General features: G+C 51.5%; 6 protein-coding genes across 6 annotated transcripts; 3 read left to right on the top strand and 3 right to left on the bottom strand.

Moving 5' to 3' along the window:
• Positions 1–471: 471 nt before the first annotated feature.
• On the top strand, positions 472–3,867 carry ALTATR162_LOCUS10997 (uncharacterized protein; the record flags this gene model as incomplete). The annotated part of the gene is made up of 3 exons (XM_043318637.1): positions 472–978; positions 1,038–2,177; positions 3,286–3,867. 3 exons carry the CDS (start codon positions 472–474, stop codon positions 3,865–3,867), a joined length of 2,229 nt encoding a protein of 742 aa, XP_043174572.1.
• A 520-nt stretch (positions 3,868–4,387) lies between these two features.
• Positions 4,388–5,421, bottom strand: ALTATR162_LOCUS10996 (uncharacterized protein; the record flags this gene model as incomplete). The annotated part of the gene is made up of 2 exons (XM_043318636.1): positions 4,388–5,275; positions 5,335–5,421. 2 exons carry the CDS (start codon positions 5,419–5,421, stop codon positions 4,388–4,390), a joined length of 975 nt encoding a protein of 324 aa, XP_043174571.1.
• Positions 5,422–6,829: 1,408 nt separating this feature from the next.
• ALTATR162_LOCUS10995 (uncharacterized protein) lies at positions 6,830–7,468 on the bottom strand (the record flags this gene model as incomplete). Its single annotated transcript, XM_043318635.1, has 1 exon — positions 6,830–7,468. The coding sequence occupies one exon, from the start codon at positions 7,466–7,468 to the stop codon at positions 6,830–6,832; it is 639 nt and encodes a 212-aa protein (XP_043174570.1).
• A 1,685-nt stretch (positions 7,469–9,153) lies between these two features.
• On the bottom strand, positions 9,154–10,835 carry ALTATR162_LOCUS10994 (uncharacterized protein; the record flags this gene model as incomplete). Its single annotated transcript, XM_043318634.1, has 2 exons — positions 9,154–9,373; positions 9,487–10,835. 2 exons carry the CDS (start codon positions 10,833–10,835, stop codon positions 9,154–9,156), a joined length of 1,569 nt encoding a protein of 522 aa, XP_043174569.1.
• Positions 10,836–11,414: 579 nt separating this feature from the next.
• Positions 11,415–12,239, top strand: ALTATR162_LOCUS10993 (uncharacterized protein; the record flags this gene model as incomplete). The annotated part of the gene is made up of 2 exons (XM_043318633.1): positions 11,415–11,855; positions 11,907–12,239. The coding sequence occupies 2 exons, from the start codon at positions 11,415–11,417 to the stop codon at positions 12,237–12,239; spliced, it is 774 nt and encodes a 257-aa protein (XP_043174568.1).
• A 1,735-nt stretch (positions 12,240–13,974) lies between these two features.
• On the top strand, positions 13,975–16,987 carry ALTATR162_LOCUS10992 (uncharacterized protein; the record flags this gene model as incomplete). The annotated part of the gene is made up of 2 exons (XM_043318632.1): positions 13,975–14,275; positions 14,328–16,987. The coding sequence occupies 2 exons, from the start codon at positions 13,975–13,977 to the stop codon at positions 16,985–16,987; spliced, it is 2,961 nt and encodes a 986-aa protein (XP_043174567.1).
• Between the last annotated feature and the right edge of the window lie 3,358 nt (positions 16,988–20,345).

Here is a 20,345-nt window from a genome sequence, read left to right as displayed (position 1 = left end):
CTTCCTCTGGAAACCTCCATCGTATCGATACCATGGAGGAAATGTATCGAGAGCGATACAACGTTCCAACCCGCACAGCATGCGCGTTACAATCAGAATAAGCAACATCCGGCTGGATCACCCAGCTATACGTTCGGAGCTGACACATGAATACGACGTCTGGACCTAGTGCTATTGGATTACATATCACTGCTATGTGGCGCAGTAGATGTGTGATCGATGGTTGACAGGCTGCCTAAGGCTATGGAGGTGGAGGCTGAGCACACTACATAGGCGGTTACCACTACCCCGCCCGTCTTTCGTCTCACAGCGACATTGCCTTATCACATCTCCCACAACCTTATCCTACGGCTATGCTTCTGTCTCTCTAGGCTGGTACTAGAGCTGCCTGTATCACTCTCGAATATGCTATTCGTGCGCAACATATCCAAGCCCTACGGATAGGAGTACTGCTCATGCAGTCGCAACTCCATGGCGCAGCAAGGCTACGAAGAAGACCTCTTACGAAGATGGTTCCCAGAAGACGCGGAAGGGCCTGATAAGCACCTTACCGAGAGTGACATCTGCAACATCGCAGAAGTCTTGGTGCGCAGTTCGAGAGATGCGTGGAGTCGCATTCCAAGAATTTACAGCATATTAAGAATGATTGGAGAACTCAACGCAATCGATGCTTTCATTGCCGATGGATGCACAGACGTATCTTTCCCATTCTCTGGCGCCACCTTACCCGAAGCACTACGCGACCACTCCGCACGACTCAAATTCCTAGAGCTGCAGCATCTCGTCTACCATACGGAAGCCCTCGATCTCGAACGGCAAGCACGGCACGGCCACTTCAGCAATCCGAAAGATGTGCCTTTGAAGAAACTTGGTGAATTAGGGAAGGGGGGTTTTGGATACGTTGATCATGTTGTGAGCACGATCAGCCATAAGGAATATGCACGGAAGCTCATATCAAGAGGGAAAACTTTCCGAAAGGTACGTTTTTTACACAAACTGTGAGGATGACTATACTGACAAAGCTTCTCATCCAATAGGACAAGCAGGTTCTGCGTGCTTTCACCAAGGAGTTGTCGAATCTCAAAGGTCTATCACATAGACATCTTGTGAAACTCGCTGGAAGTTATAGCGACAGAAAGTTCGTGGCCATTATCATGCTTCCGGTGGCGGACATGAACCTGCAGACGTTCCTGGAAAAAGCTGATCTTGATGACACATCCCGGTCCTTCCTGAGACCCTTCTTCGGCTGTCTCACTTCGGCGCTTTCGTATCTACATGACAATCGTATACGTCATAAGGACATCAAACCATCCAACGTACTCATCAAGCATGACCAGGTCTACTTGACTGATTTCGGAACATCACTGGATTGGTCCGGGTGTGACAATAGTACCACGGAGACCGCTCTGCCAACAACACCACGCTACTGTGCACCAGAGGTGATGGCGTTTGTTGAACGTAATACATCTTCTGACATATGGTCTCTCGGCTGCGTTTTCCTGGAGATGTGGACAGTTTTGAAGCGTCATACACTCGATGGACTGAAAACCCACATGTCAGCCCACGGAACTCACGTTAAAGAGTATCATCATAACCTTGAGGCCGTTGCTAGTTGGGTACAGATGCTCGAGAATGCAACGGGGCCATCATGCGATATGGCACTGTCAAAGTGGATTCAGAACATGCTTCAGCACCAGCCAAAATCTCGGTGGAACTGCCATATTCTCGCAAACCATATCCAGGAAGCGAGCTCAGATCCTTCGTCAGAGTATGCTTTCAAAGGATTATGCTGCCTAGAGCTAGATGATGACACTACCGATGGAACTGGATCTTCTGAATGTTTCGATGAACATTCCGAATCTGAGGATGTCACGCAGTCACCACCGAGTCTCGAACGAAGCGGTTCGGAGAAAACTGTAGGACTTACAGCATCGGATATCTCTCGGTCTGAGAGCGTAGCACGTACTGAGTCTCCTGATACTGCCGCTTTGGTGTCACCAGCCCAGCCTGATGTGCCGGTCCCCCGTATAGTCGTCAACGACTGCCATGTTCCTCCAGGAGCGTTTGTTGAAGATGAGAGCGAGTCTTTATCAAGGGAGATCTACGAACCTTCAGTATCAACAAAAGTCTCGGAAGATGTGAACACCGACCATGACGACACTATCTCTTTCGTTAGAGTGAGTGATCCTTCTGGGAGAGAAGAGACGAACGAAGCACCACCACGAGCCGTAAGAAACTTCGACTTCTTAAACGCCGACGATATATTTCGCGTATTCATGCAGAACAGCGGCGGCGATGAGCACTTTGACTCCAGTGGCTTTGGTATGAGCGGTCTGCGTAGCGGAGCGGACGGTGCACGCGGCGGCGATAAAGGAAGTGGAAAAGACACCCATCAAACTCCCAAGAGAGGGAAAATGGACAGAACATCACCACGAGCGTCTTCAACTTCTTCTTTACCTTACTCAGCAGCCGCACCCAAGAGCATGGATAGATATCCTGATTCTCCAGCAGTTCCCGCAATCCGTTGCAGACTCTGTACTTCACCGCTAAGTGTTGCGACCGATGCTGTCAGACTTTCCTGTTATCACTGGATCCACAAAAGCTGCTATGCACAGGGCTATGCACGCTCCAGTACCTCCTGCCCCACATGCAACTCGGCGGATAAGAAACCGGCCAGCCAAGCTAATCGCTATCATTCCGAATCTGATCCGTGGGTTCAAAAACGAGATCACCACAATCGAGATCGGGATAACCCGCGATCTGTTCGGTTTGACAGTTCAGTGCGCATACTACCTCCTGTTCGAACTCCTCGATTAGCGGAGCCTGATACGGAGGAAACACAAATGAGAAAAGAACGCCTTACTCGTTTCCCGGTTATGCCCGTCAGCCCTCCTGGGCCTAAACATGACCCGCTACCACGCTCAGCTTCCCCTGGAAAGTCTATCTTGAAAAACTCGCCGTCGGTTTCGCGCCGCGGTGAATCGCTAGCAGCATTAACCGGACGTCTCTCTATTCAATCTGCTCCTGTGCAGCCGACCTCAGGCTCAGATCCCAGCTTGGCCTCGCAAGAGCATAGGGCGCCTGTTGAGGGAAGATCCAAGAAGCGCAAGCCAAAAGATGAGCATACTGATACCAAACCTAACTCGGCGAATGATCGCTCAGGATCTGTCGCAAGTAGACCACTTCTTGACGTGAATCGCTTGACTGGCCTGTTGCATTTTCTTGAGAGTGGTTATTCTAGTGATGAATCGCACCAAGAAGCGCAGTCTAACAAACGTGCCGAAGCTAGAAACCGACCGACGGTATCAACCTACAGATATCCTCCGCCTAGGCCTACCTCAGCAGAACCATGGGTATTTGTGGAGCCAGCTACAAGTGGACGATCCCGGAGATCAGGACCAACCTACAGAACGTCTCAATCCAGGCCAATCACACCACCCAGGCCTACTTCAGCAGAACCACAGGCAAATGTCGTTCTGGTTACAAATGGACGATCCCAGCAGAAACCAGGGTATCCAGTGTATCATCCCGTCAAGCGCGAACCCCCAAGCCGGCGACAAAGAGATCCAGCTAAGGAAACCCGAAGTGACCCTAAATCTGCCAATGTCGATAGTGAGCCATCATCGAACGAGATGGCGCGCTACGCGGCAGCCTATGATCGCCGCACTGAGGCGGAAGCTCGGCGCGGGGCAGAAGAACGTCGGACCTATGAAGACAATCGAGACGCCAGCACCATTCCAGCTAGACCTCATGATGTCCAGAGGGAAGAGACCCAGAGCGGAGATGATTCTGACGATAGTATGGTCGCGCATCCCGGTGGTAATCGGACACCCAATATTCGACCATCACCAACAAGAGAGGCCATAATCATTCCTGGGTACCCTTCAAGACGATATGGACCTGAAGACGTCAGGTGGGCTCCAAGAAGTAATAGCGGCGATGGAGGGCACAATGGAAAGCCTACATTGCCGCGGACAGCTACATATGTATACTAGAACTGGCCTCAATTCCTTTGTATCCTGATGCATCGATAAGAAACCAAACGATGCATTGCTGCCGTCTAAAATTATCCTGTTTGCAAGTTTGAACTACATGATCACTCTGCTACTGTGCATGTAAACACCATTTGTCGCAAAGGTTCATCATTGCCTGGAAATATGTACAGCCGCGAAGCTTCTACAGTCAGCATACCCTTTTGGTTCCCAGTAAAACAAGACAGTACATAAATCTTATACGTACACGATAGCATGACTGATATTACGAATAGTAGTGAAGCTTCTTGAATCATGGTGCAAATGCCATGTAAACTTGCGTCATTGATCGTCTACACGTATCATCTATGTCTACCCTGACCAAATGTCTCTAGAACTCCATGAACCATACATGCTTACAAAAGAGTGTCACCAAGCGCGCAACGAACAATTGAAACACCAGCGCGGACAGTGTCGCCAGCACCCTCAGCATCAAGGCTGGGGTTAACCTCAACGAGATCCAACGCGATGAGCTGACCAGTCTCGGCAACGCACTCTGCGATGAAGTCGCCCTCACGGAGAGTCAGACCGCCACGAACAGGAGTACCGGTGCTGGGCGCCCACATGGGGTCGAGAGCGTCGACGTCGAAGGAGAGATGGATAGGTGTGTCGCTTCCAATCCAGCCCAGGGCCATATCCATGACCTTTCCGATACCATGTCTGTCGATATCATGCATACTAAACGCCTTGATACCATGCTCCCTCAGGATCTTCTTCTCCCCGCTATCGATATCCCTCAACCCGATATACACCAACTTCTTCGTGCTCAACCGATGCTCCTCTTTAATCCAACCAAACACATCCTCGCGCTCCTCCGTCGCCAATCCCGTCAGGAAACTAACCGGCATACCATGAATATTCCCGCTGTCGCTCGTCTCAGGCGTGTTAATATCAGCGTGTGCATCGACCCAGATGACCGCAATGTCCTTGCCCAGACGCTCGCGGATGGCTTTTGCGGTACCGGAGACGGTGCCGATGGCGATGGAGTGGTCGCCGCCGAGTGTGAGTACGAGTTTGCCCGAAGAGGCGTGGGCGTAGACTTGGTCCGAAACTTGCTTTGTTACGGCTGAGGCGAATTTGGGTCGCTTCATGCCGCGGTAGTCTGGGTCTTCTGAGGGCTGGAGCTCGGTGTAGTTGTGGACTTGGCCATCGTAGCTGACTTTGAATTCTAGGTCTTCTTCTAGTTGCTTGATGAGGCCGTTTTCGATGAGCGCCATGGGGGCGGCGTCGACGCCGGCTTTGGGCTGAAATGCATTGTTGGTTGGTGTTGTTTCTAGGTAAGGTGAATGGGGGCAAGGCTTACCTGGCCGCCGCTGAAGCCGACTGCGACGATGCCTAGGTCATGCCTGTTGGGCAAGAACTTGGGCTGTATTGTGGGTGCGGAAGTCATTTTGCTGGGAAGGATGTTAGTGTTATTATTCGCAAACGGTTTTGTTGGATAAGGTGGTGGAGAGAGAGAGAGGGCTTTGTTTGTGGGTTGTTCGTCGCACTTCTGCGACTTCCAGACAACCAACCACCACATCGCATACCACGTCATAAAAAGCAATCGCTGCAATCTCTTACCTTTTGTGATTAATCTCTATAGCGATGATCAAAGGAATAAGCTTATCCAGCAATGCAAAGAGAAGGTGCTTATATCGCAATGCGTACAATTACACTCTCAACTTTAACTACGTTGTCAAGAACGAGGAATTTTATGGAAATACAAATCTACAAAATGGGTGCAGGCAGTCTGCCTTTTATCTCTGGACCGCGCAAGCTCTTAGGTAATTGTGTGTCGCTGAATTTTCGTTGCATCGTGTACACCTGTACTTAAGGGAAACATCGATGAGGCTCTCGTCAAATTTATCACTTAGGGGAAGTAGTTCTTTATCTTAGGTCTGGTACCGTAAGAAAGCCCCCACTACCGCAACTTGCCGCCATCTCGCTTTAGGTAGGTGGGACGGGGTCATCGGTAGCAACGTGGCATTTTTCACATGCAGTGGAATTGAGAAGACATGTAGCCCGTACGTTATTAAAGGACGATTGCAATGTAAAGGTTTGTTGTTTTCGTAGGCAGTACAGGTTGGGGGTGTTTGGGGCAAGCCACTGGGAGCGCGATTGGTTAGGCGCGTTAGCCATGCTAATCCGAGCGAGGAATGGGCGGCTGCAATCGGCTTTGGCGATTCAGCCGCATCAGACGCGAAGCCAGCTGACCTTCTTACACACCGGTCATCGCAGTCACATGCGCTCTATCTTATTCGACCCCGACGCCGTCCATGTCCGGTCCCGCGATCCGTTTCGTGGCCTCAAAGTCCGCGAGGAATTGCACAGGGACTATTCAATTGCTCTGTCATGTAAAGCCTGGGGTTAGTGCGAACCGCGAGGGCATCGCAGCGGTATCGGATGAGCGTATCGACATCTGCGTTGCGGCTCAACCAAAAGATGGCGAGGCAAACAAGGCAGTGAGGGAAGTCATTGCTAATACGCTTCGAGTTGCAAAGTCTGATGTTGAGGTTATCAAGGGCATGAGGGGTAGAGAGAAGACGGTGGCTGTTCGGACAGATGTGAAAGGCACGGCTGAGGAAGAGGTTAATCGCATTAGAGAGGTATTGGAAGACACGATATGAGGGAAGAAGAAGCATATTGAGGCATTACTATTATATTACTTTTTGTGCCCAAGTCATTAAGGAGCGTCGTATATACACCATAAATGTATGCATCCACTTCATCAGTGTTCATTACCCCATCCCATTACATCGAATAGACAGACATTAAAGTTCCTCACTATCACCATTTCCAGGTGCTTCGCGGGAATCCTAGTACTGCCACGCACCAGGCTTCTCAGTCGCAACGGTAAGAGCGCTGAAGCCCAAGCAGTCGTCACCAAAGGTACCCGTCGTAATCTGACCGTAGACCTGGTATCCCTCTCCCTCAGCAGCCGGGCAAGCAACGAAGCCTGTCTCAAAGTTCAAGTACCCGAACGCATTCCCATTTGTGGGAGCAGTCCGGCTGAAGCCATCGATGTCGCTGCCCTCGGGGATGTACGCGCTGTGTGCGACTGTGTAGCTCAACGCACCGTCGGGCGCAACGTAGACTTGCTGGCCACCAGGGACCACAACACCGAGAGAGAGGGTGCCGGCACCGCCAGTGAGAACGGTGCTGTTACCCGGTGGGCAGTTCTCCGCGCCGATGGTTTCAGCGGGGCAGTAAGAAGAGGGGGGTCCGCCGCCGAGGTAGAACTTGCCGCCGCGTGCGGTGAGGGATTGGAGGTGGATGGGGGAGGCAGAGCGCGCGGAGACGACGCCGAAGTAGCCGTTGTCGACGGCGGGTGGGGTGGGCGTCGCAGAAGGTTCGCCGGTGGTGACAGTCTTGGTGTGCGAGGGCTCGGCGCAGTCGGAGGAGTAGGTTGCCATTGCGCTGGCGGCGAGGGCGGAGAGGGCGATTGTGTACTTCATCTTGCTGGTTATATGAGAAGAATAGTATCGAAAGCGAGTGTTTTCTTTGACAGGAGCAAAGGTTGAGAAAAGGGAGGAGCTTCAAGTGATTATTGCTGCTAATTGCTTTTGAGAGTTTGCTGAGGATGAGGTACTTTGTTTGCGCCGTTGGCAGACTCCTTTATACACACGGATGATGAGGGGTTTGTTCTGCCATCTTCCAAATCTACTAATCTGCTAAGTAAAGTAACATTGACAATCCACCTATTTCCCCACCGTGGGCGCCATCGTCACTCCTCGTATGGTCCCTGCACCAACGCAAAATCCCTAGACCATGCCCTTCGCAGTAATGTCCCGGCCGTTTAAAGCTCGCCCTAAGCATGTTTCAGGCGATGATCAACCCAGTCAATATCACTGGAAACAGTGACGCGAGAGGGACCGGACTAGCCGGCAGCGTTGCATCAGGAATCAAAAGCGTGTCCGACAAAGGAACGTCATATCTTTACCCTGACGTATCGTACCGTGCCGTATACCGCACGCTGCTCCGGATTATCGTCGTTGGTCATGACCTCGTGTTTCCATGTCACAAGATGCAAGGCTAGGGAGTTGGACTGGCTGTGTGACCTATTATAGTGGTTCCATGTCGGGTGCGGTTTTCCCACCATCAGCCACTTGCATCTTGCTTGCTTAAGCGATAACGGGCGGCGGTATGCACATGGTTCCGTGCGGTGGCAGCGGTAGCATTTGAAACATTTTTCCACATGTCAGTATCGATAGTCATAGTAGCTGACCGCTGCATTTCGTTCAGGCTCCATCTCAATAGCTGCTTCCACCATCGTATTCTCATCACACACGTGTTCCACGTCGGAGCGCCTCCGTGTGGCGGTGACTTCAGTTTACACGCCCTCAATGAAGAGGTACCATGGTAACAACTTCGTGGCACAGTACCAGGCAAGGGGACTAGGATAAAACGAGGCTGGCGAAGGATTTCACAATCCCCGCTGGCGCTGGCTGGTGTGGTGCCACACCCGCTTATCTTAGTGCTCCTACACTACCGTCTTCCATTGCCACATCCGGAAATAGAAATCCACCAAATCTCGTATTGCCTCCAGCGCTTTGCTTTGGGGTAACTTGCTAGCAGATACGACCGGTTATTTGGAGAGTATGAAGACAGACGCGGAAGATGGTGTGCGGTGGATATGTCGGACGTCTGTGCTACCATGACAGAGAGCATCATCAATTTTGCACTCACTCCAAGGAAGTCTCCAGTCTGCTTTCGAGCCACGGTACCATCTAGGTAGACACCTTTAACAACAGCAAACAGCAGATTCCTCATGGTATGCATGCGGCTACCCTTCTTTCAAGCATTGCACGAACCGCTGTTCCGCCCCCTGTCGATACTATGGAGATACTACTCTATTTGGCCGAGGAAATAGCAGACGATGGTTCACAATAGATCGCATACATGCACGCGTCGCAAAAATCAATAATGCGATGATGCGATAATCTTCTAGGCTGTTCGGAATCATGCATGAATGATTTACTCTTCGCAAAGAAACAGCGGTGTAACACAACCAATATGAAAGAATGTAGCGCGCAATTTGCAAAAGACCTCCTGGGGGGGTATCAAGATGAAGACCAAACTACAACTTCACTAACCAGCGCTCACTCTTCTTCTCCTCCATTACTCTTCCCCTCCCTTCACATTACATCCACAAACACAACTTCCCACTAGCAGTCCCCGCAGCCACCCAGTCGATGGTAGGATGAAACTTTGCAACAGCTGGCACCGCCGTGATGCCCTCGCCCCCAAGTTGCGCAAGTTGCTGCCCCTTTGCAGTGTAGATATCGACAAAACGGTTCATGTTACCAATGCAGAAACGTTGGACGTTGTCTTGGGGAAACTGCTGCCATTGTGCTCGGAGTCTGGTACGAATTATTAGTAAAGAATGTTTGTTAGAGGTGGGAGGGTATAAGGGTAGGTATTAGAGGTGTGAGGGAGTTCCACCTCCATCCCTCCCCCATAGGGCGAAACTCACATGGTAACCCATCGTCCAGTTTGGTTGTTGTGTGGTACTACCACACTCGGTTCCATGTCCTCCTCTCCCATCTCCGTCCCTACCTTCCACTCCGCACAGTTGCCAAAATCGTGGATCTTGATTGTATCGTCGTAACTCGCAGTAGCAACCTGCCCCGCAGAATTCCACGCAGCATGCGACACGGACAGTTTACTCGTATGCTCTCCCACGAGCGCTGGTGACCGATTCTCTCCTTTGCCGGTAATCTTCCGCAGATCCCAGATCTTCAGTGTGCGATCTAGGGAAGCGGTTGCGACGAGGTGCGGATGAAGAGGATGCAGAGTGAAACCTCCGATCTTTTTGTCCGAAAGTTGAAAGACTTGTAGTCCTGCTGCCTTCTCAGAGGGCGTTCGCATATCGTAGATGCCGAATTCACCGTCCAGGGTGGAAAAGTAGAGCGTGTGAGGATCGTCTTTTGATATTTCGAGTCCGGATAAGGGAGCTTCGGAGTCGGGGTCGGAGGGGGCGTAGACTTCCACTGCGACACCCTTGGCGAGATCTAGTTTACGAACAGAGGAGTCGTAGGACGCGGTGTAGAGTGCGTTTGCATCATGGGGGCTAAACTGGAAGGTGTGGATTGTGCGTGTATGCGGTTTTAAGGTTGTGATGGTCGGTCCTTCGCGATCTGCATCTTCGTCGTCTTCTACTTTGACTTCGGCGGCTTTCTGGGAGGCATCACAGATACCCAAGTTACCCAGCTTGTCGCCCGCAAACACTAATGGTTTTTCGGTTGTGGGATGAAATCCCATGGAATATATGCGCTCCGGTGTAATCTTTATCTCATTCGGCTCAAAGTCTTCCCATAGTTGCAGGCCACTCATGCGTTCCCGCAGTGCACGCAACTCTTTGTCCGTAGTCTCCTTGACGTCATTGTAGTCGAATGTCCGAGCATACGGATCCGCAGGGCCAACAGAGAGGAAGTTTCCACTCCTGTTCCAGTCCTTGCCTGCTACGACGATGTCACTGAAGTTAAACGCATCACTAACGCGTTGTCTCTTCGCACGATCCGCAGCTTGTAAGGCGACATATTCGTCCTCTGCTTTACGCTTTGCAACTTCACTGTCTGCCACAATGCCCTTTAACCGTGAGGATGTCCTCCGCGGCACAACTTCTTCTTGCTTGATCTTCTTCGGCGTCGGCTTCTTTACTTTTGGTCTGGAAGGTACAGACGTCTTCGCCTTGCCTGTGGGACCTAGACCAGCTTCTGCTGCCTCCATCTCGAGGTTGCGCAGTAGCGCCTGCGTCTTTGCAATATTCTCCTGCCGTTTCCGCTCATACTCGCTGATCTCGACATTCTTGCCGCGTGCCATGGCAGATTCAATCGTTGTATACGAAGAGACGGCTTCTCGAATCTGGGGCTGGAACAATCGACTGAGGCTGGCGGTGGGGACGTTTGAGCCGCGATGCGCGTGGGGTTTGTCGTCGTGAAGATCGCGTTTGGGTCGCTGGATGTCGCCTCTGAGATTTGCGGGGCAGCCGATGAGTTCCTGAAGATCGGATGGTGAAGGTCTGTTGGAGGGGACTTGTGGATTACCAGGCCGATGCTGGATGAGATCTAGAAGGGTTGCCACTAGCGTGGACGCGTCCGACGCGTCGGTCACGTGTTGACGTGGAGATCAAAAACTTGTGCAAATACAGGCGTGTGGATCTACCAAGCCTTCAGAAACGGTGCCTAGTAGCCATGTGGAAAAGCACTTTTGTCATGTACATGGATCTTTGCAGGCATTCCCAGCGATTGTCGGACCTGACCGTTGACGCTGCAATTGATCGACGCCGACGTCAGAGATGTTAGTGTGGATATCTGATCGATTGTGGTCTTGGCAGATTTATGGAGAAGGCAGCAATTGTCCGCATCGGCTGATCTGAACATCTTCAATTGCACATCAAACATGCCACCACCAGCACGACTAGCCAACTCGCTACGCGGGACTTTCCGAGCTGCCTCAAATCGTCCAGCAGCAGCGGCCTTGAGACAGCGATGCTTGTACCATTCGTATGATTATGCTCAACCGCCGCCATTTCCTCCCGCCGAGTCTGCGATACTTTCTTCCGCATATGCACACGTACCGAACCATGGCTTCACTATAGATGCGCTGAAGCTTGGTGCGAGAGACGCCGGCTATCTTGATGTTTCTACGAATCTGCTTCCACGCGGTGTTTTCGATTTGATCAATTACCATCTTGTCACCCAGCGCTTGGCCCTGCAGAACAATGTTCAATTTCCAGAGGAAGGAGAGCAAGGCAAGAAGATGGGCGTTGGCGCAAAAGTCAGGACATTGACGTTGGCGCGACTGCGAGCGAATGAACCCGTTATACATCGGTGGCAGGAGGTAGGGCAACAAGTACAAAACAGTGAAGGTCAACTTGCTGATGGTTGACAGGCACTTGCGATCATGGCTCAACCCACGTACGTCCCCGCATCGTTCGCTGAGCTTGCAAGACTCGCAGACGAGATCTGGTTTCTGTCTGGCGATCAAAGCGTCGACAGCAGCTGGTACAGCAAGCGCGCAACTCTCTCCGCCATCTACTCTTCGACCGAGGTATACATGACGCAGGATAAATCGGCAAACTTTGTTGAGACGGAACAGTTTCTCGACAATAGATTGCAAGACCTCATGAAGGTTGGTGGGTTCATGGGAGGGCTGGGTGAGTGGCTCAACTACACGGGTCACTCTGCCGTGAACGTGCTGAGGAGTAAGGGCGTGCGTATCTGAGTTTGCGTATACATCGGCGCATATGCTATACATCGGTGGGTGTTGACTCCGTTGTTCGGGGCTTCATACCGAGGCTATACTATATTGTGTGTATTTCTATGTTTCTATTTTTTCTCGCTACGCTAGCCACGATGTAATGGCACATTTGATCGAGATCAAAGTTTAGATGTGACATGTCTTGTACTGACATCCACTCAGTCTCTCCAAATTTCCCACAAAACCATCGTATGATGGGGACAACAAGTTTATATTCAATAACGCCAATGGCTTCGAACGCGCTGGTGACATAGGAAACGATATTTGGTTGGTTCGGTGATTTGCCCGGAACGTCTTCGCGGAGCACCTTGCCCTGCATTCTTGTAACAAGCAATCTGCGATCCGAGCTCAATCGGTGATCTCAAGTCGAAAGTGGCATCACCCCACCAAGAGAGAAAAATATACTCCACGGACAGCAGGGCAGCAAGCAGTCATGGTCAGCAGCTCATGCCAACACCAAAGCCCCCTGAGGATCTAGGCTTGAATAAGACTCTTTTGCTGTGCCCTGTAGACGCTGATCAGGTGCATGCATGCCATGTGCGATGCATTGGCGAGTGTTCCAGCTGGACCCTTTATTTCTGATGACCCTCGATGGCGATGGCGGCAGCGATTGAGCACGGCGCATTCGATTCAAGTGCACCAGCAGAAACACCAACCACGTTGTTGCCCGGGGCGGATGCCGCCAATCACCGTAGCAGGCTGTGGGAGCCGAACAACCAAGGTCAGATCAGGGTCCAGGAAATCGATGCATGCCTCCCAGCCGTTGCAAAAGTGACCTCATTTAGGGAGGGGACACGAAGCAGCGCGCGTCAGGAGATGCCGAGCTAGTTGTTTGCAATCTCGATGGCTGTGGCATGTGTGAGGTGTGGCTGGTGAGGGCATAGTGCAGAGTGTCAGCGGTTCGTGCCGCCCATGACTCTGTTGTGATGGTTTTGGTGTCTTGTAACGACGAGTCTGGACCATCAGAACCATCTCAGGACTGCCATGTCGTGCAGTAATTGTCAGATGCGGGCCTAGTTGGCATGTTGATGAGCGGCAGAATACGTTGTTAATGCGCGGGCTGGATGGCCAGACTTGGTGTATACAGCGGCGGGCCGTCGGCGGTGATCAGCGATTGAGAGAGGCATCGAGCGGAAACAGGGTCTACAGGCAGGACAAAATAGCGACGTGTTCCCTCTTGGGCAATGGTGGGCTCTCAGACGAGGCTCATCGACGATGTGCCGGGGTGCTGCGTGCGGTCGTCGGTAGCATCTAGCGCAATTAACCTAGGCCGGAACGCCACAGGCTGCCTCTCTCACCCAGGTACCCTCGATCTCCAGCTCGTGTCTTGGCATCGTAGAAATCGAGGGCATCGACTTGCTTACCCACATCAAGATCGAGTTCATCATGGCTGCCCTCTCCAACCAAGAGCGCACGCCGAACCCTCTTCCACCAGCTTTACAATCCGCACCATCAAACACACCCCCTCTCATTCCAACAACCGCCGCAGAAGCCTTGGACCTTTTTAAGCCGTGATCCCTCCGAGCCTGGGCCACACGATAACTTGCTTCGCTACCCGTACTCGAGCTGTTCACGCACGTCTTAGTCTCTCCTGGTCTCCAATATACGCACACGGAGCCGGCGGCACTTGAACATTCACCCTCTTACCCACATGGGGAGCATCCTTCGTGCTTAGCCTGTCAACTCCACAGCAGCCATCATGAACGACCGTCCTGGGACAATACCTGCGGCTGCGCCATCCCATCCACGCCGTCCACCAGCCCACAAATCCGTCTCTCTTCGGCATAGCCCGCCTCAGTCTGTGCCAAGGCGTAGGGCGAAAGAGTCGACCACAACCCGAAGCTCACCAACTCTGGCGAGCGACAAGGCCAACCCGCCATCGAGCGTCTCGCCACAGCTTCTCGCCAACAAGACCAGTTCCGGAGAGAGCAGCGACGCCGGACAGTGGTTCGAGAAGACAAACAACACGGCCAGCCAGGGCAAGCCCTCTTTCGTCGACAGTGAGTGCCTCTCAACCCAACTGTCGGGCCCTGACTAACCCGTCGCTTGTAGACGAACCGCCTTTCTTCCTTCGAAACTCGTCCTCGTCCGAGACGCCGCCCGACAACTCCCAGTACGCTTATGCACGTTCCGCCATCCCATACCGCCCAGGCCTCGGCCAAATGGGCACAGATGGCAGCAGCACCGAGGACTTCCGAAGCGTCATTGACGACCTGACTGTTGCAAACAAGAAACTCAAGCAGAGACTGAGGAAGTACGAGAAGCTTTACGATGCCCACCTACAGGAGGAGAAGTTGTTTGAAGTCAGGTTTCACGGTCTGCCAGACCACAAGAAGAAGGAACTCGAGGAGACTCTGCGCAAGTTCGCCTCTGAGCTTGACGAAGGCACCGCCAATGAGTACGCCGACATCTCAGCATACACGCCGGCGCTCCAAACACACAACACCGCTTCTTCAACGTCACGATTTGCCGAGTCGGGCTACGCCTCCCTGTCCGCATCTGGCCACAAGTCTTCGGCAACTAACCAAGACAACGACCGTCGCAAGATGACCAAGTCCGCATACAGCCGTCAACAAGAAACCATTCATTCTTATCTTCACGACATCCCCATGGGCCTGCTACCCAACAACAACAAGAGCGCTCCCATGACTGACAAATCAAAGAAGAAGATGGTCGTGCGCCGTTTGGAGCAAATCTTTGCTGGCAAGCGGTCGGCAGCCGGATCTCATCCACAGCAAATGCAGCAACAGGAGGTAGCTCAGTCAGCAGCTACAGCGGACCGCGAGCAGCGGGAAGCGACTGGACAGAACTACAAGCCCGAGGGTCTGCGCGAAGCACGCATAAGGAATGATCACAGTGCCAGTGCTGCTGAAGAGAAGGGTACCCCTCAGGATGAAGTCATCCAGGGATTCCGCCCCAGTCTACACATTGAGGAACATGACTTTGCCGGCTCAGGCTCATCTCCTGATCAACGACCGACACGACCGCTCGACTTGGACCCTTACCGTGCTCAGGTGCCCACAGAAAATATGGACTATATTCGCCATCTTGGATTCACCCCACCAGACATGAACTCCGGAGAAGCACCTCTCGGCCATGGATGGATCTACCTCAACCTGCTCATCAACATGGCGCAACTACACACTCTGAACGTGACACCCGAGTTTGTCAAGGATGCCTTGCATGAGTACAGCACTCATCTCGAGATATCTCGCGATGGGCGCAAGATTCGATGGAAGGGCGGTCTCGACGTCACCAAGCACAGCGGCGACAGCTTGTCGGAGCATTGGAGTGGTGCATCACCAAACGAGACTGGCTCCGTGTCGCCATTCAAACGCATGAAGACTGGCACGAGCGGCACCAGTAGTGAACTGCTTGACGAGTCTGGAAAAGCAAGAAAGTTAGCTCGGGTCCAGCGGGAGAAGGAACAGAACAAGTTTGCCTACAAGCCTCTTTTCTTCCATAAGGATGATTCGGAGAACGAAGATGACTTTTACGGTTTCGACGCCGAGTCTTCAGCCAATTATTCTTACCAGCCGCAACCTGCTGGAAACTCCTCAGGTTTCAGCAGCTCCATCATGCAGAGCTCTTCATCAAAGCCTCGCAGACGCGATGACGGACCCATGATTTTCTATACAAAAGCCAAGTTCTGCACTGATCTGAGCGGTGATCGTAACGGAGCATTCCTCACAATGCCTGGCAACTATCAACCAATTACAACTCAGCCTCTCGGTGCTACACAGAGCAGTCTACCACAGACCAAGGCATCCTTGGATCTGGTCGAGCCCCGAGGCCCTTTGGACACTACGCCAATGGACGTTGACTCCGTTAGCGGAGCACGCACTGTTTCGAGCGGAGATGATCTTGGCTTCTCGCCAGAGGCCCTGAGGAACGACAGCGGAAACACTAGCCCAGAACTAATGGACTTTGAAGCTTCAGGTCTGGGTGGTGTACAGCCAGAAGACAACTTCTCCATCCACATCCGCCGATCCCAAGTACCGACCGCACCATCTCATGTCGCCGCCCGTCGCTGGTCAAACTTATACCCCAAGGCCATCCAGGACGCACTCCACTCTAAACAATCATCTCCCGAGGTTGAGTCTCCTAGATCAAGTCCCCAGCGTGTAATCGAAGAGAGAATCCTCTCCGCATCACGGAAAAACCTTCCCAGCTCTACCCTTCCCCCCGCGTCCTTTCTTCCCTTGGACTCCTGCTCTTCCGGCGACGTCGACTCAGACCTCGCATCCGACGCCTCCTCCGAACCCGACAGCGACTCGGACTCCGGCAGTCCCACAACCGCCATGCAAATCCTCAATATCGCCCCCATCGCCTCCGACGTGTCTGAAGGCTCAGAGTCCGACTACGAGGATAGCGATGACGGTTCCGTAGATTTACTTGCTACGGCTCGCCAACAGGATCCTTCGGCTGTGAGGGCTAGTGAGCGCGAATACGACGCCGCATTGGCTGATCGACTGGCTGAGGAGATTCCTGCTGGTAGTTCCGCAGCAACTGCTGGTGGCGGAAGCGGTTTCAACAGTCCTGTTGGCGGTATTCGCGAAACTGTCAACTTGGCGAAGAAAGCGAGCATGGCCAGCAGCAGTGCAAGCAGCAGCAGGGTTGGTCCATCGCCGGGTTTGAAGAGGGCGAGGACGAGCGATTCTTTTACTCAGCCGCCGAAGAAGAGTCCCAAGAATAGGCGCATGGGGGAGTGATTTGACTATTCTAATTATCATTTCGCAAAATTTGAGCGTTCACGTTTGGGATCCCACGATGAGGAGTTTGGGTTTTTCTCTTCTCTTTTTTTCTTTTTCTTTTACTAACAAGGACGGTTTGGCAAACGGTTTTTCTTCTCACAAGGATTTTTAGCCCTTTTGATACCCCCTTCCTTTTCAGATTTAGCTTTATGATAGTCGGTGGATTTTTGAGATGTGAAAATTTTTGTAGTATATTGATATTACCTATCGATCTATGACAAATGTTGGCATGAGTTGAGTTTACTGTGCAATGTGGTGTGTGTGGTGATCGTCGTTGGTGGTGGGTGTCGGGCGTTTGTATGAAGACTGTGGGTATCACTCGAAGAACAGGTACTTCAAATCTGGTCAACCTCTACGTTGAGCGCCGGGAGTCAATGCCGACTTGTTTCCTATGCGATTCTGTTTGTTCGCTGGTCTCTACTATCTTATTTGCTATGAAGATAGGACGTCGTTCTAGAAGCTCTCTCATTCCAGCCGAGCTGTGTTGATTGATGCAAAGGCAGGTGCGACGCGGTTACATAACTTGGTGCTTATACTGCGTTGTTTTACTTGGTTGTGGGCTCTGCTCTAGGCGTTAACAATGGTCTAGTCTCTTCTTGAATAACTTGGTTTCATATTCTTTCTGCAGGAAAATTCCCTGATGATGTTGTGTTTGTTGCATGTAACTGATGGGACTCTCTTGTCGAAAATGTTACACGCGTAACTGCTGCACACGTAGCAATCTCGGTTCGCGAGACCTACATTAGTTCTTTCCACGTCCTCTACTAACTATGCGTTACGGTGTGTCTCTGATGATACCAAGAAGCTATTAGTATTTCGGTCTATGCTCAAAACCTGGTTTTGTATAGCATTGTCCTTTCTGGTGGCATCTCCTCATTTCTATTAGAGTCGACTACGTATACGACCTCCTCTCGTCTTCGTCGCTTATTTGGACGAGCCGATGTGGCATACCGCGCAACAGCACGCGTGTGATCTTGAGTAGACACATACAGCTTACTGTCTTGGGTTATGGAGACATTATGGATTCTTGCATATAGTAAGGCTCGAGTGGTTCGAGGAGAGATATAATATGTCTCCGTGATATTGTGATATGTTTCCTAAGTGTTGGATGCATGCACGGCATGCGGATCTGTCTTGATGTCTATCGTGATCCTGTCGCTGGTCTAACCGGGTGTGCGAGAATTGTAGGTACTGCGATGGGGTACGCGTTCTTTTTAAGCTACTCTCATTGGGGTTGCTGGGAAGCTGGCTCCAGGTTTCTTGTGTGGGACGTGCACTCCACCACCCGGCCCAAGTTGCGCCCTTGTTTTATACAGTACGCTTCGACTCGTAACCAGTTATACGCCACCTACTGCGCGTGCTGGATGGCGTCTAATCCGTACCGTCCGCTTAGCTATTTTTTCCAGCCTCGTGTCTGCCTAGAATCTAATCGCAATTGACACAGTGGCTCTTGCTCCCCTAGTATCACAACTACCTCACCTCATTTTCCCCCTGAGACTACGCGCTCTTATGACCTTTGCCCTGGCATCCCCATGGTCTCTCGGGTCAATCTGCGGTCACCTCTAGTTCTCTTCCCGCTGAGTAACGGCTCAGCTGGCTCTCGCAATGAATGAGACTCCCCTGGAAGACCATCCCCAAGCCCTCAAACCTCCCGGTCCACCCCATCCCGCATATGAGAGGATCGATTCCGAAAATGGGGAAATCCGATTATTACAATTGCTGCCCGGACGATACGACGATACCATTCACATGTGCTTGCGCACAAAGAAGCCAAATAAAAAGATAGACTATGAGGCCCTCTCGTATGCGTGGGGAACAGCTATTAGCCCGCGCGAGGCTTTTCTTAGCGGAGCCTCGGTTTCTATGACTAAAAGCCTGGATCTTGGCCTCAGACGCCTGCGGTATGCTAACCGGTCTCGCATCTTGTGGGTTGACGCCTTGTGTATCAACCAGAACGATGTTCAGGAGAGATCGCATCAGGTCCAGCACATGGCTATGATATACAGTTCAGCGAAGACTGTACTGATATGGCTTGGAGAATGGGTACCGTCCGCCACGTGCCCGGATCAAGAGCGCTGTCAAACAACCTTCTCTAAACTTCTCACTAGATCGCGTCTAGTCAACTTAATGCTCACTCCTATCTTTCGGTCTCAGGAACGTCTCTTAGCCATGTCCAGGTTTCTAATGCCGATTACATTGGCTTCCGACGTGTGTCATTTCTTGGGTCATCTCTTAGATATTATGTCCCAACCCTGGTTCAGGCGTTTGTGGATCATCCAAGAGTTTATCTTGGCCAAAGAAGATCCAGTTGTACACATAGGACGCCACGCTACTAGATGGCCAGATCTTCTTTACGCTATAAAAGGAAGTCAGGAAGCGGCTAAAGCCGTTGCTTATAAACACAGCGAGACCCTTGGAACTCTCGATGAGGAGTTTGCAAGATTGGACCATGATCTATTTTGTTCTATTCGGCCACTTGAGGGTTTGAACACAATGAGATATGAGGGTGGGAAAAATCGCAGCCTATCGTGGTGGCTGGCCAAGTCGTCCCCCTCACAAGCTACTGACGACCGGGATAAGATCTACGGTCTACTTGGAGTCTGTCAATTTCTAGTGACCGATCCAATTGTAGCTGACTATGCGAAAAGTCTCCTACAAGTCCTCGCCGAGGCTACTGTGGTCGAAATCATAGAAGAATCCCCAGGGTACTATCTCGAGTTACCCTTCCCGCCCCATATACAATCTAATGAAATCGTCTACAAGCCTTCATGGATGCTGGGCTTTCATCGGAACGAATTCAACAAAACTGGGGAAGTTGAAAAACTACCTTTGCATGAGAAGAAGCAGCGAAACGGTTTAGTGCGCCTGTCGGAAGATTGCCAGACTCTTTTTACACAAGGTAGATACGTCGGCACGATCTTAGCCGTTCTATCCTGCCAAACAATTGCGGATGAGATAAGCCATGATACAACCTCGATACCGGCTACGCTATACGAATTCTATCACAGGGTGCTAAAGCCACTCAACATAACACCACAACGTCTATCAGATGTACTACGCTCCATACACGGACTGAACAACAATTTGAATGACTTCATTACTCATTTACTAGCAACTGAGAACGAATACCATCCAGAGAGTGTAATGATGGACGATTTCGATGCTCACAATAATGAAAACTTAGGTTTGGGTTGTCGATGTCTGATAGTTACGAAAGAAGGCGATCTTGCATTGACTTGGCATCCAGATACTGTCGGGATACAAGCCGGTGACGTTATCGCCAATTTGTTTGGGTACAACGTTCCTTTCATCTTGA

Source organism: Alternaria atra (assembly GCF_907166805.1).
Source record: "Alternaria atra isolate CS162 genome assembly, contig: 35, whole genome shotgun sequence".
Lineage (NCBI taxonomy): Eukaryota > Fungi > Ascomycota > Dothideomycetes > Pleosporales > Pleosporaceae > Alternaria > Alternaria atra.
Note: the sequence above shows the minus strand (reverse complement) of the source record. Positions and strands in the feature narration are given on the sequence as shown.